The 27,689-nt window shown below is 48.9% G+C and overlaps 1 protein-coding gene across 1 annotated transcript in view; it reads right to left on the bottom strand.

Moving 5' to 3' along the window:
• SH3RF3 (SH3 domain containing ring finger 3) overlaps positions 1–27,689 on the bottom strand; it is a gene marked incomplete at both ends in the record, with an annotated part of 210,206 nt that overhangs the window by 20,322 nt on the left and 162,195 nt on the right. The window contains one exon of the mRNA XM_079721489.1: positions 20,905–21,164. Within this exon, the coding sequence (XP_079577615.1) occupies positions 20,905–21,164 (260 nt within the window). The remainder of the gene's footprint in view (positions 1–20,904; positions 21,165–27,689) is intronic.

Raw genomic sequence — 27,689 nt, 5'->3', positions numbered from 1 at the left:
CCCCCGGCACCTTGGCCCAGTCCAGGACCGCACTTCCTGCATCTCTGTGGACCTTCTGATCCCGAGGGGGGCTGCGCTAGGGTGTGGGGACGTGATCCCCCAGGAGCAAGGGCGGCTGCGCGATGGGGTCGAGCCACACAAGTCAGCGGTTAGGAGCGAGGGGACAGGATGTGCACCCCAAATCATGTCTCTGTGGCATGAGGATTAATTTATTACGATGATTATATATATAAATATGATTCACTTATGATTCTTTCTAAGGCCCAAAAGACTCAGGAAGAGCCTTCCCCTAACTGCCTAAAAGAATGTAGATGGAGGACCTGTTCCAGGAAGGGGGCGTCACCACAGGTAACTGTAGTAAAAACTGTTTGCTGAAACTTCTGTGTCCACGGTTCCTGCCTGGCCCAGCAAACACACATTCACCAAACGTTTGCTTTTCCGTCTCCACGTGAATTGCCTCCCTCCCGCTCTGAGTCCCAAACCCCCATCCCTGACATACTCCTTCGTCTGGAGCTGAAGATGGGATTTAAGGTGAGGGCTTCCACCATTGAGGGAGTTCGTTTTCCTGCGTCTCTCCCGTGCGCATGCTTTTAAACTTTTCTGATTTCCTCCTGTTGATCTGTCACCTGTCAATTTAATTCTCAGATGTGCCAGAAGGACCTGAAGGGAGAGGACAACGTCTTCCCCCCGACAGGAGACACCCCAGGAGAGAGGCGTCGGGGGCTAAGGCGGTGGATGAGCCCCACCGAGAGGGGGGCCCAGGGCTCCCAGACAGGCACGCTCAGGACTCTCGCAGGGGCAGCTGGGCCGGGGTGCCGGCGGGGGGCACACCGCCCCCCTCTTCCCTGGCACCGCAGTCCCCTATCCCCGCCCCGACTGGAAGCCGTCTCCTCCCTGCACCTTGGTGAGCGCTTCCGGGAGTTCATGTCTCCCTCGCCTGCTCTGTCCCCTCACACGTGTGCTGCTTTACCCGCCCCCATGTGGACCCCCCCGTCGTATTCATGCTGGTGCAGGTGCCGGCACCTTGTAAGCGGCCTGTGCCCACCTGCAGCTGCCCCCACGGCCAGAGGAAGGGTCTGGCACAGGCAGGGCTCCGTCTCAACCCCAAGTCCCCAGAGGAGCCTGGGTGGAGAATGGCCAGACCCGACCTCTGGGTGGCACTCACGTCTCCAAGCAAGAAGCCAGCCTCTCTACGATGCAAACTCCCCCAGAGCCGAGACAGGGTTAACGGGCTTTAACGCAGTTAAATGAGGGAGAATTAAAGTGCTGAGCTTTCACTTCTTTACAGATTCTTCTGGACTCAGCCCCTGAGAAGCTGCGGCAGCAGGTCCTGTTCCTTTGCCATCTCATCCAATGCCATCATCTTTTCACTGAAACAGGAAGGCCTGTTACCTCAGTAGAATTTATAGCGTAACATTAATTTCTTTAAAATGGCTTCGGAGGAGGTCAGGCCAAAAGGCAGAGACGAGAAACCAGAACAGCCCTCTGGCTCCAGGGAGTGTCGAGGCTGCTTTCGGCTTCGTCCTGTAGGACAACCTTGCCTTGAATGTACATTTCCAACAGGCCTCTGCTTGTTTTCTGTAGAACAAATGTGGAGCTATCACAAATTATTAGATTAAATGCAATGCATTCAGATGAAATCTCTGTAAAATCTGGTATCCTTCGGAAAGGGTCTGGAACGGAACATGAAAGATAAACACGTCATTATCTACTCGGGTGTGCCAAGCTCATGTGCTTCTGAATAGTTTTTTAAACAAAACAGATGGGTAGAAATCACCTCATCCAACCAGAAAGGCAGCAGCAGGCCCGTCAGTTCCATATGGGAGGGGCTCTGTCAAGGGGATGCAGGATTTTGGAGGGTCACTTAGGAATCTAAGCTATTATTTCCATTAGCACTGACGGGCAGCCCTGCAAGCTCTCAGGGAGACTGGGATTTCCTTCCTGGACTTTGTGTGCTTCTTCAGACAGGCTGCTTCCAGGAAATGTGAGATGACACCCAGCCTGGGCACCAGCTTGGAGATACAGGTTCAGAGGCCGCTGGCCGGGCCCCTCCTGCCGCTGCCCGCTGCATGCAGCCCAGACCCTGGCTTGGCAGCTCCTCCCTGAAAAGGGCCCTGCCTGGGCTTCCATCCGGTCCTAAATTTCTCTAAGGAGAAACTTCTCTAAGGAGTTTCTAAAGAAACTTCTCTAGGTGGGAAACACAAGAGAAGAAAAAGACCCACAAAAAACAAACCCAAAACAATTAAGAAAATGGTAATAGGAGCATACAGATTGATAATAACCTTGAATGTAAATGAATTAAATGCCCAACCAAAAGACACAGACTGGCTGAATGGATACAAAAACGAGACCCACATATATGCTGTCTACAAGAGACCCACCTCAGACCTAGGGACACATACAGACTGAAAGTGAAGGGATGGAAGAAGATATTCCATGCAAATGGAAATCAAAAGAAAGCTGGAGTGGCAGTACTCGTATCAGATAAAATAGACTTTAAAATAAAGACTGCTACAAGAGAGAAGGAGGGACACTACATAATGATCAAAGGATCAATCCAAGAGAAGGTATAACAATTATAAATGTTTATGCACCCAACATAGGAGCACCTCAATACATAAGGCAAATGCTAACCACCATGAAAGGAGAAATCGACAGTAACACAATAGTAGTAGGGGACTTTAACACCCCACTTACACCAATGGACAGATCATCCAAACAAAAAATAAATAAGGAAAGAGAAGCTTTAAATGACACAATAGACCAGACAGATTTAATTGATATTAATAGAACATTCCACCCCAAAGTGGCAGAATACACATTCTTCTCAAGTGCACACGGAACATTCTCCAGGACAGATCACATCTTGGGTCACAAATCAAGCCTTGGAAAATTTAAGAAAATTGAAATCGTATTAAGCATCTTTTCTGACAACAATGCTATGAGATTGGAAATCAATTATAGGAAAAAAACTGTAAAAAACACAAATACATGGAGGCTAACCAGTGCACTACTAAATAACCAAGAGATCACTGAAGAAATCAAAGAATAAATAAAAAAATACACGGAAACAAAAGGCAACAAAAACACGACGACCCAAAACCTATGGGATGCAGCAAAAGCAGTTCTAAGAGGGAAGTTTAGAGCAATTCAACCTCACCTCAAGAAACAAGAAAAATCTCAAAGAAACAATCTAACTCTACACTTAAAACAACTAGAGAAAGAAGAACAAAGAAAACCCAAAGTCAGTAGAAGGAAAGAAATCATAAAGATCAGAGCAGAAATAAATGAAATAGAAATGAAGAAAACAATAGCAAAGATCAATAAAACTAAATGCTGGTTCTCTGAGAAGATAAACAAAATTGATAAAACCCTTAGCCAGACTCATCAAGAAAAAAAGGGAGAGGATGCAAATCAATAAAATTCAAAATGAAAAAGGAGAAATCACAACTGACACCACAGAAATACAAAGGATTATAAGAGACTACTACAAACAACTGTATGCCAATAAAATGGACAACCACAAAGAAATGGACAAATTCTTGGAAAGGTACAATTTTCTAAGACTGAACCAGGAAGAAGTAGAAAATATAAACAGACTTGTCACAAGTAATGAAATTGAAACTGTAATTAAAAATCTTCCAACAAACGAAAGTCCAGGACCAGATGGCTTCACAGGTGAATTCTATCGAACATTTAGAGAAAGAGCTAACACCTATCCTTCTCAAACTCTTCCAAAAAATTGCAGAGGAAGGAACGCTCCCAAACTCATTCTATGAGGCCACAATCACCCTGATACCAAAACCAGAAAAAGATATCACAAAAAAGAAAATTATAGACCAATATCACTGAACATAGATGCAAAAATACTGAACAAAATACTAGCAAACAGAATCCAGCAGCACATTAAAAGGATCATACACCATGATCAAGTGGGGTTTATCCCAGGGATGCAAGGATTCTTCAGTATACACAAATCAATCAATGTGATACACCATATTAACAAATTAAGGAATAAAAACCATATGATCGTCTCAATAGATGCAGAAAAAGCTTTGGACAAAATTCAACATCCATTTATGATAAAAAAAAACTCTCCAGAAAATGGGGATAGAGGGAATCTACCTCAACATAATAAAGGCCATATATGACAAACTCACAGCAAGCATCATACACAATCGTGAAAAACTGAAAGCATTTCCACTAAGATCAGGAACAAGACTAGGATGTCCACTCTTGCCACTCTTAAAGATTTGTGCTCAGAAAACTATAAAACACTGATGAAAGAAATCAAAGATGACATAAACAGATGGAGAAATATACCATGTTCTTGGATTGGAAGAATCAACATTGTGAAAATGACAATACTACCCAATCTACAGATTCAGTGCAATCCCTATCAAACTACCAATGGCATTCTTCACAGAATTAGAACAAAAACTTTTACAATTCGTATGGAAACACAAAAGACTCTGAATAGCCAAAGCAATCTTGAGAAAGAAAAACGTAGTTGGAGGAATCAGGCTCCCCGACTTCAAACTATACCACAAAGGTACGGTAATCAAGACAGTATGGTACTGGCACAAAAACAGAAGTATAGCTCAGTGGTACAGGATAGAATGCCCAGAGATAAACCCACGCACATATGGTCACCTAATTTACGACAAAGGAGGCAAGAACATACAATGGAGAAAAGGCAGCCTCTTCAATTAGTGGTGCTGGGAAAACTAGACAGCTACATGTAAAAGAATGAAATTAGAACACTCCCTAATACCATACACAAAAATAAACTCCAAATGGATTAAAGACCTAAATGTAAGACCAGACACTCTAAAACTCTTAGAGGAAAACGTAGGAAAAACACTCTTTGACATAAACCACAGCAAGATCTAGAGTAATGGAAATAAAAACAAAAATAAACAAATGGGACTTAATTAAACTTAAAAGCTTTTGCACAGCAAAGGAAACCATAAACAAGACAAAAAGACAACCCCCAGAAAATATTTGCAAATGAAACAACAGACAAAGGATTACAAAGGATTAATCTCCAAAATATACAAAATATACAAACAAACAGCTCATGGAGCTCAATATCAAAAAAACAAACAATCCAATTAAAAAATGGGTGGAAGACCTAGATAGAAATTTCACCAAGGAAGACATACAGATGGCCAAGAGGCACATGAAAAGATGCTCAACATCATTAATTATTAGAGAAATGCAAATCAAAACTACAATGAGGTATCACCTCACGCCGGTCAGAATGGCCATTTTCAAAAAATCCAGAAACAATAAATGCTGGAACAGGTGTGGTGAAAAGGGAACCCTCCTGCACTGTTGGTGGGAATGTAAATTGATACAACCACTATGGAAAACAGTATGGAGGTTCCTTAAAAAACTAAAAATAGAACTACCATATGACCCAGCAATCCCACTACTGGGCATATACTCTGAGAAAACTGTAATTCAAAAAGGGACATGTACCACAATGTTCAATACAGCACTTATTTACAATAGCCAGGATGTGGAACCAACCTAAATGTCCATTGACAGATGAAGGGATAAAGAAGACATGGCACATATATACAATGCAATATTACTCTGCCATAAAAAGGAATGAAATTGAGTTATTTGTAGTGAGGTGGATGGACCTATAGTCTGCCATACAGAGTGAAGTAAGTCAGAAAGAGAAAAACAAATACCATATGCTAACACATGTATAAGAAATCTAAAAAAAAAAAAAAGGTTCTGATGAACCTAGGGGCAGGACAGGAATAAAGATGCAGACATAGAGAATGGACTTGAGGACAAGGGGTGGGAGGGGGAAGCTGGGAAAAAGTGAGAGTAGCATCGACAAATATACACTATCGAATGTAAAATAGTTAGCTAGTGGGAAGCAGCAGCATAGCACAGGGAGATCAACTCGGTGCTTTGCAATGACCTAGAGGGGTGGGATAGGGAGGGTGGGAGGGAGGCTCAAGAGGGAGGGGATATAGGGACATATGTATGCATATGGTTGATTCACTTTGGTGCACGACAGAAACTAACACAGTACTGTGAAGCAATTATACGCCAATAAATATCTATTAAAAAAAAAAGACCAGTAAACTTGATAAGCCTCTAGGTAAGCAAACTAAGAAAAAAGAGAGAGAAGACACAAATTACTAATGTCAAAAATGAAAAACCCTATGTATAGGAAAAGGTAATAAAGAAATATTATGAATCATTTTATGCTCACAAATTTGTTAAGCTAGAGGAAATGGACCAATTCGTTAAAACACACAAAGTGCCAGATCTTGCACAAGAAGAAATAGGCAATCTAAACAGGCCGCTGTCTATTCAAGAAATGGAATCAACAATTAATAACCTCCCAAAATAGCACCAGCCCAGATGGGTTTGCTGGTGAATTCCAGCAAACATTTAAGGAAAAATGATGTCAATTCTCTACAATCACTTCCAGAAGATGAAAGCAGAAGTAATATTTCCTAACTCATTCTATGAGGCCAGCATCATTCTAATACCAAATGAGACCAAAAAATCACAAGAAAACTACAGATCAATACTTCTCATGATTATAAATGCAAAAATCCACAACAAGGTATTAGCAAATAGAACCCAACAATGTTTAAAAAGAATTATATACCACAACCAAGTGGGGTTTATCCCAGGTATGCAAGGTTGACTCACAGTTCAAAAATAAATTAATGCAATCCATCACATCAACAGCTAAAGAAGAAAAATCACATGACCATATCAATAGATACAGAAAAAAAATTGACCAAAATCCAACACCCATCATGATAAAAACTCTCAGCAAACTATGAATAGAGGGAAATTTCCTCAACATGAAAGGGACATTTACAGAAAACCTTAAGCTACCATATTTAATGGTGAGAAACTAGCAGCTTTTCTGCTAAGATTAGGAACAAGGTGAGGATGTCCCTTCTCACCACTACTCTTCAACATCATACTCGAATTCCTAGCTAACACTAAATCAAGAAAAGGAAATAAAAGGTATACAGGTTGGGAAGGAAGTAATACAATTGTCTTTGTTCACAGATGACATGATTGCCTACATAGAAAATTTCAAAGAATTCATACACACACACACACACACACACACATAGGACTCCTGGAATTAATACACATTATGGCAAGTTTGCAGGATCCAAAGTTAATATAAAAATGTTAACTGCTTTCCTATATACCAGCAATGAACAACTGCATTTTGAAATTGAAAACACAATATTATTTACAGTAGCACCTCCAAAAGTGAAATACTTAGATATAAATTTAACAAAATATGTACAAGGTCTAAAAGAAGAAAGCTAGAAAATTCTGATAAATGAAATCAAAGAAGAACTACATAAATGGAGAGACAGTCCCTGTTCAGGGCTAGGAAGACTCAGTACTGTCAAGATGTCAGTTCTTCCCTACTTGATACCCAGATTCAACACAATCTTAACCGATATTCCAGTAAGTTATTTTGTGGATGTTTGCAAACTGATTCGAAATTTTACATGGAGAGGCAAAAGACCCAGAATAGCCAACACAATACTGAAGGAGAAGAACAAAGTTTTAGGACATAACTACCAATATCAAGGCTTACTATAACGCTACAGTAAGCAAGATGGATTGTACTGGCAAAAGAAAAAGATCAGTGGAACAAAACAGAGCACCCGAAAATAGACCTGTACAAATATAGTTAACTTATCTTTGCTAAAGTAGCAAAGGCAATAACACAATAGAGAAAAAGATAGCCCTTTTTTTTTGCAGTACGCGGGCCTCTCACTGTTGTGGCCTCTCCCGTTGCGGAGCACAGGCTCCGGATGCGCAGGCTCAGCGGCCATGGCTCATGGGCCCAGCCGCTCCGCGGCATGTGGGATCTTCCTGGACCAGGGCACAAGCCCACGTCCCCTGCATCGGCAGGTGGACTCTCAACCACTGCGCCACCAGGGAAGCCCAGGATAGCCTTTTCAACAGAGGGTACAGGAACGACTGGACATCCACATACCAAAAAAAAAAAAAAGAAAAAAGAAAAGCAAGAATTTAGGCACACACCTTATACTCAAAAGGGATCATAGACTTAAATGCTTAAATGTAAAATGCAAAACTATAAGCCTCTTAGAAGATAATGCCCCTCCTGGGGCACCAGGGTCCATCACCCAATGCCGTGGGTTTCTTCTGATGGATGGTTTGACGCTGCTGCTTACTGTGGGAACTGTGCCCGCCTTGTCCTTGGCAAGTAAGCGCTACCACTTGGTCCCTGCTGCCCCAGACCCAATCACCCTGTTGCTTTCTGGTTTCCTAATTCGTGCCCAGTTATCACTGTGGGGCCTGGCCTACGCAGGGCAGCAATCACAGACCCAGAAATTTTAGATGACATTGGGTATGATGATGACTTTTGGATACAACACTAAAGGCTTTCAAACCATGAAAGAAAAAAATTGATAAACTGGACTTCATTAAAATGAAACACTTCTGCTCTGCAAAAGACACTGTGAAGAGAATGAGAAGACAAGCCGCAAACTGGGAGGAAATATTTGCAAAAGACAATTATAATAAAAGTATACAAAGAACTCTTAAAATGCAACAATAAGAAAACAAACAACCTGATTAAAAAGTGGGCAAAAGATCTGAACACCTCACCAAAGAGATATACAGAAGGTAAATAAGCATATGAAAAGATGTCCAATATCATATGTTATCGTGGAACTGCAAGCTAAAACAACAAAGAGATACCACAGCACACCTATTAGAATCATGAAAATCCAGAGCACTGATGACATCAAATGGTGGTGAGGATGTGGACAACAGGAACTCTCCTTCATTGCTGGCAGGAATGCAGAACAGTGCAGCCACTTTGGAAGACAGTTTTGACAGTTACAAAACTAAACATGCTCTTACCATATGATTCAGCAATCACACACCTTGGTATTCACCCATGTGAGCTGAAAACTTATGTCTACACAAAAACCTGTACACAATGTTTACATCATCTTCATTTTTAAAAGCCAAAACTTGGAAACAACCAAGGATCCCTCAGTAGGTGAAAGGATAAACTGTGATCCACCCAGAAAATGAAATATTATTCTGTGCTAAAAAGAAGTGAGTTATCAAGCCATGAAAAGACATGGAGGAACCTGAAATGCATGTTACTAAATGACAGAAGCCAATCTGAAAAGGGTCACGTAGTACATGATTCCAACTCTGTGACATTCTGGAAAAGGCAAAACCATGGAGACAGTTAAAAGGATCAGTAGTTGCCAGACATTAGGGGGAGGAGGGATGAATAGACGGAGCACAGAGGATTTTTAGGGCAGTGAACTTATTCTGTATGATACTATATTGATGAAAATACGTCATTATATATTTGCCCAAACCCATAGAATGACCCTATGTAAACTGTGGACTCTGGGTGCCCATGGAGGTTCACTGACTGTGACAGGTGTCCCACCTGGGGGGATGCTGTGCATGGGACAGGTGAGGGTCTATGGGAAATCTCTGCACCTTCTGCTCCAGAATCCAGAGAGGCCCACTAGGCATTGTGTCTCATTTTTGGCTGTCTCAGTTTTGCAGCCACTTATCCTTCACCTTACAAGGGGCATCTCGACATGCTCCACACACTGGACCCTAGAAATTTCACTGAGGGGGAAGAACCCTGAGTTTTTGTTGGATTTATTTTCTACCCTCTGACGTGCAATTGTCCTACTGTAAGTCTGGAGTAGGTGCTCCTTCTCTCTCACTAGGTCCAACCAGCATAATCACCAATGAAATGGACCAGTATGATGGTTTATGGAAGGGAAAGTGATCAAGATCCCTCAGAACTAACCTATGACTGAGGGCTGGAGAGTTGACATACCCCTCAACAGAGGGGTAGGACAGCAGAGGTGTGCTGATGACCTCGCTAGGTAAAAGCAAACCGCTGCTGGTGGGCCTCAGGGATGGGGTGGAGAAAAGAGCATGTGCCAGATCAAGAGCTGGAAGGCAGCGACCAGGAGACGTGTTAATTTGCTCAAGCAATGAAACCACATCCGGTTCAGCAGCTGCAATTGGGGTCACCACCTGGTTAAGCTTAAGATAGTCCACTGTCGCCCTCCAAGACCCAGCTGTCTTCAGCACAGGCCAAATCGGAGGGCTGAACAGGGAGGTGGTGGGAGTCACCACCCTGCATCTTTCGAGCCCTTGGTGGTGGCACTGACCCCTGCAATCCCTCCAGGAATGCCCTATTTCTTTGGTTCACTGTTTTCCCAGGTAGAGCCAGCTCCAGTGGCTTCCACTTGGTCTTTCCTGCCCTAACAGCCCTCACTCCACCGGTCAGGGAACCAGTGTGGGATCCCACCAGCTGTTGAGCATGTGTATTCCAATGATGCATTCTGCACCTGGGCAGTGGTGGGGGACACAGAAAGGGTCTGCGGACCCACTGGACCCACTGTGAGAGGGACCTGTGCTAACTCTCCACTGATCAGTTGACCCCATAACGCCCTGCTCTGACTGGGGGACCACGGTGGCATTTTGGGTCTCCTGGAATTAGTGTCAGTTCAGAGTCTGTGTCTGATTATTTCCTTTTCTCCAATGTGCAGCCACCCTGGTAAAAAGCTGCAGGTTCTTTTGGGAAAGGCAGGGAAAGACTAACAGTATAAATCGTTGGCAATGTAGTGAGGTCCTTCCTCATTCACTGAAAGGGTTCTGGGTCTGGAAGTCTGAGAACTGACCGTGGGGCCATGACTCTGTCTTTGTGACCCAGGTCAGATTTCTGCTCACTAGACCCAGAGCTCTGCTGCTGACACGGGAGGAGCCTGAATTCCATCGCCTGCTCAACTGCTTCTCTCCTGGGGCACCAGGGTCCATCACCTAATGCCGTGGGTTTCTTCTGATGGATGGTTTGATGCTGCTGCCCACTGTGGGAAGTGTGCCTGCCGTGTCCTTGGCAAGTAATCGCTGCCACTTGGTCCCTGCTGCCCCAGACCCAATCACCCTGTTGCTTTCTGGTTTCCTAATTCGTGCCCCGTTATCACTGTGGGGTCTGGCCTACGCAGGGCAGCAATCACAGAGCCCTCCTCACAAATCTCTTCTCTCTGCCCTGGGTGGGTGGGCAGGTCTTATGAGATAAACCCACGCAGACTCCAGCCTCCCTCTCTGCCTCTGCCATGAGCCACGGCAGCTCTGGCATTTCAGCCCAATTTGCTGTATGTCACCTTCTGGTCCATGTTTCAGCTGAACAACCAACCAAACAGAGCCTTTCTAATCCCTTTAGGTGAGTCCAGGGCAGGCCTGTAGGGTTTGGGAGCAAAGCCCTGCCAGCCTCTTCAAATAACTACTCTCCTCTTGAGAAACAGCTCTTGGCTGCTACTGGGCCTTAGCAGAGACTGGACGCTTGACCACGGGTCACCACGGTACCATGTGACCAAGCTGCCCATCATGAACTGGCTGTTACCTGACCCACAAGGCCATAAACTTGGATGTGCACAGCAGCTCTTTACCACCAGATGGAAGTGATAAATATGTGATCAGGCCCAAGCAGGCCCTGAGGGCACAAGGAAGTCACATGAAGAAGTGGCCCAAGGGCCCACGGTCCCCACCCCTGCTACACTGCCTTCTCTCCCAGCCTGAACCTAGCCTCCTGGGGAAGTTCCTTCCCTACAATCAGTAACAGAGGAAGTGAAGCCTCGGGCCGGTTTACAGCTGGTTCTGCACGGTATGTGGGCAGCCCTTGAAAGTGGACAGCTGCAGCTTGACAGTCCCTTCTGGGACGTCCCTGAAGGACAAGGTGAAGGGCAGCCCTCCCAGGGGACAGGACTTCAGGCCATGCATCTGGTTGTGCGCTTCGAATGGCTGGATTGTGTGATTATACACTGAGTCACAGGCTGCGGCCAGTGGTTTGGCTGGACCCTCAGGGACTTGGAAGGAACATGGTGGAAAATTGGTGACAAGGAGGGGTGGGAAAGTGGTTTGTGGACAGACCTCTCTGAATGGGCAGAAAATACAGAGATACATTTGTGTCCCAGGTGGACGCTCACAAGGGTGACCTTGGCAGGGAAGGGTTTCCATGACCCGTCCTGTGGACACCAGTCAGCCTCTTTCCACAGCCAGTCCTGTCAAGGTGGCCGTGGCAGCAGGGATGGAGATGACGTACAGGCTCAGTATCATGGGCGTCCACTCACCAAGGCCTCCCCGGCTGTGGCCACTGCCAAGTGCCCTGTCTGCCAGCAGCAGAGGCCAGTACTGAGCCCCTGCCACAGCCCATCCTCTGGGTGGTCAGCCAGCTCCCTGGCGGCAGGCTGGTTTCACTGGACCACTTCCACCACGGAGGGGCAGCGTTTAGTTCCCACCGAAATAGCCACTCATTCTGGATATGGAGCTGCCTTCCCTGCATGCAGTGCTTCTGATCAAAGAACGCACTCCACAGAAAACGAAGCGTGTCGGTGGGCCCCTGCTCGTGGAAGTCTCCAGTCTCACCGTGCTCCTTACGGTCCAGAAGAAGCCAGCCTGACAGAGAGGTGGAGCGGCCTTTTGAAGATCTGGTTACAGGACCCACGAGTCTGGATCCAGGAGACCCCACAGGGTGTCTCAGTGTCACCACGCCCTGTGCTCAAGGTCAGTGGGAAACAAAGCGCGACAGCCGTTGTTTCTCCAGCCAGGCAGGATGGTTGACGGGCCAGACCCTTCAGGAACGGAGCCCTGAGTCACCACCAGGTTGGAAGCACAGCAGCCAAGCTGCCTGCTGAAGGCGAAGGGGAGACGGAGAGCGTGGGGGAGAAGATGGATACAGAGACCAGGGCTGTAGTCGGCATGACGGTTTCCTCCTCGTTCTGTTAGGAATGTGGCTGTGTGTGTAGGTGCACCTGTAAGATATCCTTGTTTCTTCACTCTCCCATTCCTCATGATGGAACACCAGCGGTGCTGACTTTACAGTGCAGTGTTTCAGTTACAGGACACCAAGGAGAAGCGCGAGCATCACGGAGGACTTGGCGTCCTCCCTGGGGAGGGTGGCGCGTTTCAGTGGCTCACGGCACAGCGGTCTCACGCATGTCAGCAGAAGCGAGCTCCACCGCTGACTTTATGTGCAGACAAGGCTGGGTCACAGAGTTGGGCCCGGGTGCCAAGCTGACGAGGGTGGACTGCGACGGTCAGTCTGCGCAGCAGCTTGGCCAGGCTATACGGCCAGCGGTTAACCGCTCGTCTGGATGCTGTGGGGAAGGCACATCGCAGACGTGGTTCACTCCCACAACCAGGGAAGGGGGCGCCTCAGAGCGTGAGCCTCGATGGTGTGGGTGGCCGGTGTCAGCGGTCGAGGGCCTGGAGGGCAAGCGAGGTTTCCTAGGGAAGACCTTCTGCCTGGAGACGGCGTGTCAACTCCAGCCTGCGTCCCAGCCTGTCAGCCCCGAGGTCTCAAGTTCCAGCCTCCCCGATCGTCGTGAGAGCCAGGCCCTCAGATGAGTGTTTCCACCTGCACCCCTCTCTCCTATTGGCTCTGCTTCTCTGCAGAACTCTGACTGAACAAACCAATAATTAATTTTTTAGTAGTTAGCAGAAGATGTTATGCCCATCTTAGTATTAAACAAACTGAAATCTTTAGGATTTGTTTAAGGTGATAAAAAGTGAGGACGTGAGGACTTCCCTGGTGGCGCAGTGGTTAAGAATCTGCCTGCCAATACAGGGGACACGGGTTCAAGCCCTGGTCCGGGAAGATTCCACATGCTGCGGAGCAACTAAGCCTGTGTACCACAACTACTGAGCCTGCGCTCTAGAGCTGACTTCATTTGCATGAGAGACTGGAAAAAAATCTCCCACGTCTTTATGAGGACACAGTGATCACGGAAGGCGGCACCAGTGGTAGAATTCTGCACAAGAGAATCCAACCTGAGATGGGATCACCCGTGGCCACTCGGACACACTGGACGTCCACCTTACACACCACCAGCGAGCTCTCGTGGCTGCCCTGGGTGTCCAGGTGTGAAATCCACCCCCATCCTGATTAGTTACAGTAACTTCTGCCCTCTGGGGAGAGCTACAGAAGGGCTATTACAGGTGATTCACAAATTCTTTTCCATTTCTAGAGTTTATTGCTATTTTAAAAATGAATTTTGGTTTATTGTTTTGCAGCAGAAACCCAACTTCTGACTGGAATAGTTTTCTTGGGCGCCATCCATCCTTCATGCTAAATGTCAGGTGTGAAACTGACAACTTAAAAAAAAACCTTTCTACCCATGTTTCTTGGTGGACAAAGGAAATGGAGCCTCCGGTGAGGAGATGAACATGTACCATTTCACAAACAGAATGCCAACTAACCTGGCTGCATCTCGAGTAGCCTACGTGTCTCAATTTGGCAACATCAAGTGTCCTTTTTCTGAAACTGCAAAATCAAATCCCCTTTTAATTTTTCCTTAGAAGCTCTGGGGATACAAATTTTACATCTGTATCTACCCCACAATTCTTATGGGATCTGGCCTTCAATGAACTACCACATCCCTAAGAATGATCTCTAATAGTTTTGTCCAAATACCCGTGTGAAGCATGTATGAGATCAACTCACTTCCTCCCTCCAAACCCCAGGGCGGGAGATGCCATCGTGCCATCTTACTGATGGGGAAAGCACAGCAGAGGAAGCTCTCCCGAGGCCTCACAGCAGGCTGCCTCGTCCCAGCCTCACCTCCATACTCATTCATCCATTTGTGTCTTCTTTCTCCAAATTCAGGTCTCACCCGTTCTGTAGTCGTTTCGGCTCCTGCTTCCTCCCCCATCCCCCGCTGTACCCTGAACATCTGGGCACCCAGCAGGAGAAGCTGCCCATCAGGGCCGAGGAGAGAGTGTGGGCCCTCACTGGGCAACAGGGCCTGGCTTTACCCCCCGTGGTTACTAGCTGCCTGACCTTGGACCCTCATGTGCACATCTGTGCCGGGAAGGGCTCACCAGCACCCCACCAAGCTGAGACCCAGAAGTAGCTGGATTGAGTCTCAGCCCAGGACAAAGGCCAGGGGCAGTAAAAGGAGAACTGGGGGTGGCCAGGCCTTCCTGGGAGAGAGCAAAGGAGAAGGTTCCAGGCTGCCTCTGAGCTCTCTGCTGACCCAGGAGGCCCCGTCCTGTCCCACTCAGGGCCTGTGCCCTTGTCACAGGGAGGGACGCTCCAGTGGCATATCCCCTCCAAAAATAAGCTGCCTGTAAAACCTCTGATGTCGCTGTTTTGACAGCTGGGAATCTGTGCTTTCAGGATGGGCTCATTTTCTGCCTGAAGATGACTCATCCACCACATGCCAGCTCTCCTCCTCCCACAGAGGGCAGTCCAGCCACAGGGAGTTGAGGGGAAGGCCTGAAGTCTCCGGGGCTCCAGCGGCCCAGGGCATTCAGCAAAGGGCCCTCCGCCCTGCCAGGGCGCCAACCCCAGCGCCAGTGCAGGCTGCCCAGCACGTGTGTCCCCGGGAGGGCGCAGGCTTCCATTGACCACAGCTGACCGGATGACTGCCAGACTTCTCAGCGACTCATTCATGAAGTGGACGGGGTTCCCAAAGCCCTTGAGAACGTGCCACCTGGGCCGTGGGCTCAGCGGAGCTTCACGTGTAATCTGATTCCACTGCAGCCACACCTGAGGTGCAGCACTGATCGCGGGTCTCCCCGTGTTTGGGCCTGTCTTCCCCCAGGAGATCAGTGTGAGGACGGGGCCTGCAGTGGACTACAGTCCTGGTGTGGTCAGACCCAGCTCACTCCCCCCGGGTTTAAGGTCTGCAGGACGCCTCCCCACCTCCGCTGGTGATGATGCGGGAAGGCACTGCCTGTCTCAAAGCTGGAAACACGCTGGCAGCGACTGATACACTGGTTACAGAGCGATGGCAACCCCCTCCCAGTCCACATGATAGAAACAGCACAGGAAACGGCTTGCTTAGTGCAGTGAGGCTCAGTGGGGGAAACAAATTCACAAACCAGTGGTTCTTCGCTTTAGGAAAAGCTGCCTGGTTGTTCTAAGAGCTTCACCTTCAAGATTTCTTCAGATTGCACATTCCTGAGTTTCCACTAAATGTATCATTGTAACCCTCCTATGGTATATACACACACTTTTAATCGGGGGGTGTGGTTAATAAAGGACCGTTCCCCTGCACACCCATTTCCACGAGCTCCCGACGGCAGGCAGGCCCGCCTGCTACTGTCCTGGCTGTCAGCCCAAACCCGTCCCCCAGAGACTTAGCCACAAAGGCCACACCTTGTGAGTGGGCTCGGTTGAGCGGTTTACTACTGCGGGGCCCCCTACAGCTGCACTCGAGTCGTGCGGAACCAGAAGGCAGACACCCCAGCTCACAGTCCCCTTTCCTGGGCTGACCTCAGGGCCTCCTGCCAGCAGTTACCCTGGACTTCCCACCCCTCAACTCCTGGATGAACCAAAATCACCGGAGGTCACGGCCCTATGGGGATGGGGAGGCCACCGAAGTCAGCACCCTGGATCCCAGACGGCACTGAGACCAGAGTTAGGCTGGCTCCACTGCCAATGCTCTGTGACCCTAGGCAACTGCCAGCACCTCTGAGCCTCAGGAGGATCACCAAAAATGAACATTTTAATGCAAACAGCTTTAGAGGCTCTTTCCAGTTCCAATATGCTATTACTTTGCGAAACAGAAACTCGCTCATCCATCAGCAGAAAGTTAACTTTCTTCTGGCCCATAAAGTAAAGAATTTCCCACAAGTCACATGAGTGAAACTCTCCTGGCAGCAGTTTTGCTGACACTCGTCAGTCAACAAATGTCACCAGGCCTTCTATGCACTCAGCACCCTCCAGGATCTACCAGTCAGAGCCCTGAGACACTCTGAAGTAAGTTTTAAATCAGGACTGAGCACAAAACAACAGATGCCCCCAAATACGCAGACCCCTCCTGTGTGCTGGATCTGCTGACCTCCTGCTGCATGTCCTACTCTGTCTAAAAGCACGCTGGTCCAAACCCACTACGCTGGTTTCGTAATGCATGATGGGTTGTTTCTAACTTGGGGCCACAAGGAAGACCCTCAGCACGCTGGTGCCACGGAGAGCACTGCCAGAGTCAGGCTCCAGCAGGAGGTCAGCAGGAAGGCGAGGACGCAGGGGCGGAGGGTGCGGTGAGGGTCCCTGGTCAGGCCTGGCCCCACCATCCCCCCGCCTGGCCCCACCATGCCCCGCCGGGCAGCCGCACTGACCTGAGCCGCCTGAAGCCCCCCAGTGGCTCTGGGGTTCCCCACCTTCAGGCCACCTCCTCTGGCCTTTGCTCGGCCTACAGCTCCCAGGAGGCCTCCCAGTCCCAAGGTGCCCCTGCTCCCCGTCCTCAGGCCTGTCGACCAGTCCACGTCCCTGTCCTGGACTCCGCCTGTCCCCTCGCCGTTGGCCCAGTGCCCAGAGCTCTGCCTGGTCTGGCGCCTGCCATGTGACAGACAAGCGAATGGGGAGTGATGTCCAGCTGGCCAGCCAGGAGGGCTCTAGCGCTAGATGCTCTCGGCTGCAGGGCGACCGGGATCTGCTTCCACCTTCCTGAGGGCCCTTTCTGATGACTTTCCCTGGAATCACCCTGAGGGATAAGGATCCCCACCACCTGGTGCTAATGTGCTCATAAAACCTCAAAGACAGGAAACAGCCGCTGAGGGACATGAGAGGTGAAATCTGGTAGTTGTTTCAAGCACAAAATAGATTTTCTAAGTGCAAAAGGGTTAACTGAAATCCTACAGAGCACCTTCTTAAAAGGCTTCCAAGATTTGGTTCCTACTCTGCAATTTCTGGGTGCCACAAAGATGACCCCAAAAGTAGGATCCCTCCTTCAGAAGCACTAGATCCAAGTCCTTCAACGGGAAGATATGACCCCCACCTGCTGCACTTTCCCAAGACGAAATCTCCGTCTCCACTCCCGGGGCCTTCCCCACGCCCTGGGGCCTCTAATGTTTCCACCCTGGGGGCTGGGGGATCCCGCACTGACAGCTGTCCCGAGGGTCTGCTTCAGACTGGCAGCTTCGAAGTACATGTACTTCCAGGTCTCCTCGGAGGCACTGGCCCCTTCCATCCAGGGCCACCCTAGGCAGACCCATCCCCAAGCAGAACAGATGCCTGGTCGGGCCAAGGGATCCAGGTTCTGGGAGAGTCTGCAGTGCTGGATCAGAACCAGCCCACCCAGGCCACCCCCACCCCCACCCCGGCTCCACACTCCGCCCTGCATTCCCGGTCCTCATCCCTGTGGGCTGCAGGGCTGTGGTCATGGGCTCACTGCAGCCCCTGGAGCTGCTCTGTGCCGGCGGCCCGGCCGCAGGGCAGGCCCTGCAGGCAGCGGGGTGCGACCAGGCCGGCGGGGCGGGGCGCGAGCGCTGGGAGAGCGGCTGGGGGGCGCACATGCCGGCTCAGGGCCCTCCTGCGAGCAAGTGAGTCTCTCTGACCCCTACCCCCCGGGGCCGAGCAGTGCCCACGTGCAGGGCCCGCCTAGAGCAGCACTGACAGGCCCGACCCCCAGGGGCATAGCTAGCGACGCCCGCCTGCCAGGGACCCCCAGCAGCACCTCCACACGCAGGGCCGCTGCGCTCGGAGGGCCGGATGGAATTTCAGCGGAGCTCAGCACTGGGAACGCGGGCGCTGAGGTTCAGGTCTCTGCGGATGGTGCAGGTGGAGCTCACTGCCTTTTCCTGAGGAAAATTCAGTAACAGAAACAGCCTGGAGAATACTGCCAATTACCTTAAAAAAGCCTTTTGCCGTAACTAAACATGTGTACATCTACGATGGGCTCACCCAGGGACAGACGGGAAGCAGCCCGCCGCGCTCTCAGTAGGTGAAATCTGCGGCTCTGGTCTCGGGGCAGGGTCAGCCCAGGGCCCCGCGGGCAGGCCCCTGGCGCCCAGCTTGCCCCGGCTTCCCTCCAACGGCCACCGCCAGCCCTGCTGCCAGAAACGGCAGCTGCAGCACTTTGCGCTTCACTCTAAATTGGGAAAAATTCACCTGGGGGTACAGGAGGGAAAACACCCACAGGTGCCTTTTCAGGCCAGTGCTTCTTCTCGCTGTGTCTGAGAGGTGAGAAAAGCAAGCCACACAGACGACGTGCTTGTCTCCCGGCTTTGACGCTGCCGGTCACAGCTACACCTGAGGACACCAGCCCACTTCCTGCCACCAGATCCACGTCACCTCTGCCGAAGAGTGCAGCGGGAACCCCACACCCCCAGCTCGGCTGGCACGGGCTGCTGCCTGGCCGACCCGGAGCCACCTGAGCTGAGGTGACGCGGCCGTTCCTCGTTAGGCGGGAGCTGCTGGCAGAGCGTGGGCCTCGAGCGAAGCCAAGTGCCCCTAAGAGCGGAGCCAGCAACCACGGAGGAGGGCGGAGGGGTATCATTCCCCACGAGGCCCCCAAACACCCGACCCCGCTCAGGCAGCAGCCCCGTCTCTTTCACAAACTAGAAGGGGGGAACTTGCGGCCAAGAACCAGAATCGGTCACGGAGCTACCACGGCTCTTCCCTTTCTGAGTCAGAGATCCCAGGGAGCTTGTCTTCCAGGAAGGTCATCCAAGTGAGAGGGTGGGACCACCCGCCCTCCTGGGGAGACCCGGCTACGTCTCCCGCCCTGGCAGCAAGGTGGAAGGAGTGGACCACGACGGGTGATCTTCAAGCAGACGTGGATGCAAAACACAGAGCAAGGAGTCCTTTCATGCCCAGGCACCTGCCGGTCTCAGGAGGAGGCAGTCGTCATGGCCGAGACGGAGGCCCCTCCCTCTCCAGGGAGCATGGGGAGAGCATCCCTCTGGACCAGGGGACAGGCGGTGAGGAAGCCTGAGCATCTCTGCGAGGTGCCTGGGCCCCGAGAGCACGGGGTGGTGAGGGGTGGGTGTGCCTCTGGGGTCCCAAGCAGACAGCCTGAGCCATCTGGATTGGGTACCGTCCCCGAGGGAGAGGAGAGGCTGCCGTCTAGGTCGAGGTGCACACTCTAATCAAAGGTTGGCTTTACAGTGAAAGGTTTGAAAACATCCACAGACTGTGGCAAAGCCAAGAGAGAGTGAGAACAAGCCGCTTCCAGAGCAAGGCCAATAAAGGGAGTGGCCCCTGCCAGAGACCCAGCCCACTCTCCAGCACAGCCCAGGCAGCGCGGAGGCCTGACCACCCGACACGTCTCATTGGCTTTGAATGTGAAAAAGGTAAAACAGCTCACCAACAATTTTTTTATACAGGTCACATGTTGAAATGACAATGTTTCTGGATATTGGGTCTAATAGATTATACCATTAAAATGAATTCCATGTTTTATCTTATTTTTAAATTGTTTTAACTTTCAAAAATGTGACTTATTGGAAGATTATAAGTTACATATGTGGCTTGAATTATGGTTTCATCGGACAGCATGGACTTAGAAATCTGGACTCTCGTGGTGGCTCACCTGATGTCTAGCTCGTGGCAACTGAGGCAAGCTCCCTGGACTCGGATTTCTTTCTGAAATCAGCCCAACTTCCTTCACTGTTAAAGAAGAGCTGAAATGCCATCCACACCCACTAGGAGGCTGGCCTCCTCCTCTGGCTGCTGCCCCGTGGCTGAGCGGGTTGTGCACGGCATGAGGACGGCACGTTGAGGGAGAAGGCCCTGCTCACACAGCACGTGTGTAGATCCGTGGATTTGTCTTTAGAGATCCTGGCACTTGGCAGAAGGTGTCTAATCCCAGCAAAGTGAGTAGCTTACAATGACTTTGCAACAGGAGGAACGAAGCATCTTGAGGGAGCACTTTTTCTCATGTGTGAGAAAACCAGCTGGGCTCCGGTCATCCCTCCCTGAACCTGTGGCCACTGGAGCGCCACCACTTTGCTGGCTCAGCCTCCCTCTGTGTCACGCGCCTGGTGCCCGCACACGAGCCTTAATTTACAAAACGGGATTGGCGTTTGATGCCCAAGAGAGACAACAACCAGCCGGGCCTGGGCCGCCCAGGGTGGGCCACTTACCCTTTCGCTTCTCCTCTCGTCGGGTCTACTTCCTGCACTGGTGGGGCTGGGTGCCGACCAGCCGCCGGCAGGGCCCGCTCCGGCCTCCCCGTGGAGGTGGACGGCGCTGACGTTGGGAGGAGTGACGGCCGAGGCTGCCGACGTGAGCGGGATGGCTGGCCAGGGGCTGTGCTGCGGGGACCCGACGGCGGGCAGGCTCTGGGCGCGCAGGGGCGACACCGCGGCGGTGGGCCGGCCCTGTGCCTGGGCCGGGTGGGCAGCTGGGAGAGAGGGGCGGAGAGAGCAGGGGGAGGTGAGTGTGCAGCCGGCAGCGTGGGGGCCACGGCCCGCCCTCCCGCCCGTGCCTCTCCTGAGTCTCCAGCCCCAGCCGCAGCTGCAGGCGGGGCAAGGAGGCCTCTGGGCAGCCGACGGCCCCCGCCGCACCAGGAGCCGGGAGGCGGCCTCTGAGGCTGCCGCAGACGAGGCCCTTCCCAGTTTTTCCCGTCTATGAACTGGTGTTCTAGGCTGTAAGGAACCAGTATGCTCGGGAGGGTTTCAGAACCACCCTGTTCGGCCCTTCGTAGACCTGAAGCCCGTGCAGGAGCCCAGAAGAGGCCCGGGGAGGCCCTGGGCTGCCGGGCTCCGCTGCACGTGAGAGGGCCTCTGTGGACAGTGAGGCCCCTGTCGGCCTCCACCCAGCCCTCAGCCGCCACGCCCGCTGCTCCAGCTGGCCGAGCAGGGGCGGTTGTGTGAGGATCCACAGACCGATGTTTCACCATCGGTCTCCCCACTCCAGCGTAAGCTCCACGGGTGGGACTTTCGTGTCTAATTCACTAACGTGTTCCAAACAGCCGGAACAGTGCCTGGCACGTAGTACGTGCTTAATAAAATTCGTTCGGAATGAACGAGTCTTTGAGAAAGGAGAACCCTGGCTAAGACATCTCTACAGATTTCCCAGAACTGAACGGCTGGAGAAGAAAACAACACTCCATGAGAGAGAGGCATGGCTCACAACACAGACTGGTGGCAGGGTTGGAATCCAGGGCCTTTGGTACAATTCACCCTCAACCTCACCCACCTGGTGGGACCCAGACACACGCGGCTGACCTGTTGCCCTGCTGGGCCTGCTGGTCAGCGACGTCAGAGCAGATGTGGGCTGCTTGAGGACGAGCGTGGACATGCCGTTACTCCCAGTCTCTGCCCCTCCTCTCCTCTCTACCCCACTGTTTCAGTAGCTCTGGAGCCCCCAGATTCCGCTACCCTGCACGGGTCCACTCTGCCTCCCTGGACCAAGGTCCAGTGGTGCTTTAAAGAGAGCAGGTGAATGAGTAAGTGGCCTACCTTATCGTCCACTCTGTCCTTACTCTCAGGCTATCACTTCCCACTTCATGGATGGAACGAACACTGGAGGCTCCCCCAGCGTCAGGGCAACCTCTGTCCAGACCTGGCCCCTCAGCCTCCAGGGTGCAGGGTCCCACGGGGCGACCCTTCACCCTCACTGATGCCTCCCGCACCCCGTCTCTCCTGTCCTCGACTCCGCCCCTCCTACAACTGACTAATGAGCCCGAGGCCCTCCTCCCATACCCCCTCCTCTCTACCGGCAGCTCCTTTCCTGCTGCCTTGACCCCTAGGTGCTCGGAACAGTGTCCCCATGGCCCTTCCTTCCTTTTCACTCGACTCTCTGACGGGCCTGTGTTTGGTGTCTGCTCGTCCTCTGAGGCTTGACGGTTACGGTGAGTTCGGGCTTGCGTTTGTGGCTGTGATTCCGACTCACACGAGGGCCCGTCTTCCGTCTGGGGGACCCCGCCGTGATCATCCTTGAGGATTCTCTCTCCCGGCCCCTGCTCTCTGCTTCCGAAAGTCGTGTTAGAAGTCACCTGGAGCTCGGCATCCACCCCGTGTGTACTTTCTTCTTGTTTCACTTCTGCTCCATCTCTGAACAAGCTCCGCTGCGGGGCTTCCGGTGTGGCCAAGTCCATCTCAGCTGTGTCCAGTGCAGAGCGTGTGTCACCCACAGAGGTTTCGTATTTAAGTATGTTTCCTTTCCAAAGTTTCAAGTTGCTTCTGTTCTATCCAGTGGTTTCTGATTCACATCCATCTACGTGCTATTTTACTTTTCTTCTTCATAATACTATTTTTTCTTCCTTTTGGTGGGATGGACATTATTCCTTCTTTTTCCTCTTGGAGGAGCTGAAATATGCCGATTTCAAAGCCTTCTTCGGTTCTCCTGCCCGTTCTTCAGGCTGCTGGCTTCTGTGAGGCAGGACTTTCCCACGAACTGAGTGCAGGCTCGCCCTGTTTCCTCTCTTTTATCCCCTCCTGCAGTTTTGTTGCTGCTTCTGCCTGGCCTCCAGGACCTGCCTTCAGAACCAGGTGTAATCGGGTGGCTTGAGTTTGGTCCTGCAGGAAAGGTGCAGATCTAGCCCTCAGGCCAGAGCCAGACTCAGCTCCAAGCCCAAGTGGGGCTCCATTCCCTCCCTCATCCCAGGCAGGGGCTCAGTACTACCACTCCCAGGAGGGGGCTCAGCCCTTAGACCAGTGCACCTGGCCTGGATCCATGATGCCCTCCAGGGGCTGCCTGTCCGTGTTCTCCTGCAGGAGGGGAAAGCCAGCCACCACCACCTGCTTCATCCCGGAACCCAGGAGGCCAGCGTATCAACTCTCTTGTGTTCCATGTGTTTACATCCAGAGTATCAAAAAACAACCAACCTCTCTGTGTTCAGAGCAGAGGGGGGTGGGATTTCCACATGAATCACTCTTCCAGGCTTCCAGGAGTCCTCAACTCACTTCTGTCTCCTGAAATACGGTTTCTCACCCCATCATTCCATCAAATGTATCTGGACAAGATTATGACTCCCCTGTCACCAAACTTAATGGACACTTTTCTGTTTTCAGAAAAAGTATCTATTAATCTAGCCATTTGTCTTCACACCAATATCACACTGATTACTGTGGCTTTTTAATACGTCTTGAAATCAGTGTTAGCTTTCCAACTTTTTCTTTTCAAGGTTGTTTTGACTATTCTAGGTCCTCTGCATGCCTGTATGAATCTGGGAACCAGATTGTCAATTTCTACCAAAAAGTTGGGTGAGATCTTGATTGGTATTCCATTGACGCTATAGGTCGGTTTTCGGCGAATAAACACCTTAATGATACTGTTTTCTCACTCCTGAATAAAGTATACCTCTCTACTTATTGAAGACTTCTTTAATTTGCAATATTTTGGAGTGTTCATTGTGCTGGTCTTACTCATCTTTTGTCAGATTTATTCCTAAGTAATTTATATTTTTGATGCTATTAAAATTGGTATCATTTTTTAAATGTCAATTTCCAATTATTCATTACTGCTGTAGAGAAACAAAACTGACTTTTGTATATTGATCTTATATCCTGTAACCTTGCTGAAACTAATTCATTGTCTCTAAAAAAATCTTTGTCTGTGTCCGAGTGTGTGTGACTGTGGATTCCTTAAGGTTCTCTGTGTACAAGATCACGTCATCTGCAAACACAGATGGTCTTAATCTTTCCTTTCCCATCTCCACACCTCTTCTTCCTCTGCCTTGACTAACTGCTCTGGCTAGAACTTAACAGCACAATGTTGAGTCGAACTGGTAAGAATGGACATCCCTACCTTGACCCTGATCCTGGGGAAAGCTTTCAGTTTTGGGGTTTTTTAAAATTAAGTTTATGTATTTTGGGCTGTGTTGGGTCTTGGTTGCTGCACCTGGGCGTCCTCTAGTTGCGGCGAGCGGTGGCTTCACTTGTTGCAGAGCACAGGCTCTAGGTGCGCGGGCTTCAGTAGTTGTGGTGCACGGGCTTAGTTTCTCCGTGGCATGTGAGATCTTCCCAGACCAGGGCTCAAACCAGTGTCCCCTGCACTGGCAGGTGGATTCTTAATCACTGTGCCTCCAGGGAAGTACCAGCTTTTAGTTTCTCACCATTAAGTCTGAGGTTAGCTGTGGGTTTTCACAGATACCCTTTATCAGGCTGAGAAGCTCACTTCTCTTTTCTCATTTTCTGAGAGTTTTAATGTGCAGACGTGCACAGTGCAGCAAAACGCTTGAGTCATTTGATGACGTCTTTGTTCTGAATCCTACTCTAATTTATGTTGGATTTTGTCAAAATTTTTTTCCACATCTACTGAAATGATATTATGTTCATTTTTGAGTTTGCTAATACATTGAATTGTATTGACTGTCAAACATTAATCAAACCTTAAGTTCCTGGGATAAACTCTACTTGATCATGATTTATTATCCTTTTTACTTATCGCTGTATTTGACTTGCTAAAATTTTGCTGAGAATTTTTACACCTATGTTTTGAGTGATATTGGTCTGTAGTTTTACTTTTTAATGTCTTTGCCTGGTTTTGTTATGAGGGTAATGCTGGCTTCACAGAAAGAGTTAGGAAGCATTCTCTCTTCTTTTCAATTTTCTGGAAGAGTTTCCGTAGAATTGTTCTAATTCCTTCCTTAACCAATAGGTATAAATCATCAATACAGCCACTTAGGCCTGCAGTTTTCTTTGTGAAAGGTTTTAAACTAATTCAATTTCTTTAATAAACAGAGGTCTATCCAGGTTTTTTAGTTCACCTTATCAATTTGTGTCTTTTAAGAAATATATCCATTTTGTCTAATTTGTTAAGTTTATTGGCATAAAGTTTTTTAAAATAATAATCCCTTATCATTCTGTAGAATCTGAAGTGATGTCAGTTTTATTATCCATGGTATTGATAATTTGTGTCTCTCTCTTTATTCTTTATCCGTCTAGAGGTTTATCAATTCTGAATAAGTCTGGATCCTGACTCCGTCCGTCACCTGTTAGTCAGGCAGCCTCAGGCAAGTCACTTAATACTTCTGAACCTCATTTTCTCTTTTGTAAAAGAAAGAAAATAGAATCTACCCTGATGGGTTGTTTTTAGTATTTAAGATTGTAGTCTGTGTGAGACGCACACATCTCACTTAGGGGCAACAGCTCAGTATTCACTAATTCAGTGCTCGTGGAAACCTTACAGAAGACCATAAATCCATAGAGACTGCGAATAATGGGATCAACTGTGTGTCCTTCTAATTTTAACTGATTTATGGTTTTATATTTAAAGTATTAAAATCTGTTTTCTGTTCACAGCATATGGTTGGGTCTTTTTTTTTTTTTTTTTTCCGTAACAATCTCTGAATTCTACTTGAGGCTATTCAGATGATTTGTATTTAATGTGATTATTTATATGATTAGGTGTAAACCTACACTTTATTACAAGTTTTCTATCTGACCCATGTACTTTGCTCCCGTTCCCCTCTTTTTACACCTTCTTTTGGATTAATGGAATTTTCTGTGATTCTATTTTATCACCTGTTAGCCTGTTTGCTGAAACTCTTTGCTTTGACGTTGAGTGGTTGCCTGCGTCTCTAGTTTATGGTCACCTACCTACATGTCCTCACACAGCACACGAATAGACTCAAGACTCTCGACGATGTGCACGGTGCTTCTGGGCCTCCCCTCCCGCCCTCTGTGCATCTGCCACCACATAATTTACTTTTATATACATTTTTAATCCCAAACTGCACTATTTCTATTTTTGTTTAAAGAGTCAGTTTTATTTTAAAGATTTTTAAATAGTAAGGAAAAAATCTTATGCATTTATCCATGTAGTTACCATTTCTAGTGCTCCTCATTCCTTTGTATAGATTCCCATTTCCAACTGGTGTCATTTCCCTTCTTCCTAAAGAACGTGTGCAACATTTTTCATAGTGTGGGTCCATTGGTGATGAAATCTGTTAGCTTTACTGTGTCTGAATGACTCTTTATTTTGCTTTCATTTATGAGAGATTTTTTTTTTTTTTTTGGCTGCACTGGGTCTTCGTTACGGCACGCAGGCTTCTCTAGTTGTGGCACGCAGGCTTCTCTAGTTGTGGCACACAGGCTTAGTTGCCCCTCGGCATGTGGGATCTTAGTTCCCCAACTAGGGATCGAACCCGTGTCCCCTGTATTGGAAGGCAGATTCTTAACCACTGGACCACCAGGGAAGTCCCACTTTCATTTATGAAAGATACTTTTACTGCGTATAGAATCCTAACTTGACAGATTCATTTCTTTCATGATTTATTTAGCTTCCTACTGTCTTCTCACTTGCAGTATTCCTGACAAGAAATCTACCTTCATCCTTATTTTTTCCTACTTCACATGTATTTTTTTTCTCTTGCTACCTTTAAGGTTTTCTTCATCACAGATTGTGAACGATTTGATGATAATTTGCCTTGGTGTAGTTTTCTCCATATTCCTTGTGCTTGGGATTCGCCAACTGTCACTGATCTGTGAATTCATAGTTTTCATCAAATTTAGAACAATTTTGGTCATTATTTCTTTAAATAATCTTTCTGTCCCACCCTTTTCTCCTTTAGTTTGGGGACTCCAGTTAAAAATATATTTGGCCACTTGAAGTTGCCCCATTGCTCACTGATGCTCTTTTAATTTAAAAAAATCCTCTTTTATCTCTGTTTCATTTTTCATAGTTTCTATCGCTATATCTTCAAGTTCACTAATATTTTCTTAGCAACGTCTAACCTGCCATTAATGCCATCCAGTGTATTCTTGATCTCACACAGTGTAGTTATTTCTTAAAGTTTGATTTTGGTCTTTAAAGTATCTTCCATGTTTCTAGTTACCTTTCTGAGCATACTGAATGCAATTATAACATCTGTTTTAATATCTTTGTCTGCTAATTCAAACATCTGTGTCAGTTCTGAGTCAGCTTTGATTGACTGGTTGGTTGATCTCGTCGCTGTGGGGCATGTTTTCCTGCTCCTCCC

The sequence above is a fragment of the Hyperoodon ampullatus genome (assembly GCF_949752795.1).
Source record: "Hyperoodon ampullatus genome assembly, chromosome: 15".
Lineage (NCBI taxonomy): Eukaryota > Metazoa > Chordata > Mammalia > Artiodactyla > Ziphiidae > Hyperoodon > Hyperoodon ampullatus.
The sequence above is the reverse complement of the archived record's forward strand: the minus strand, read 5'-3'. Positions and strand labels throughout refer to the sequence as shown.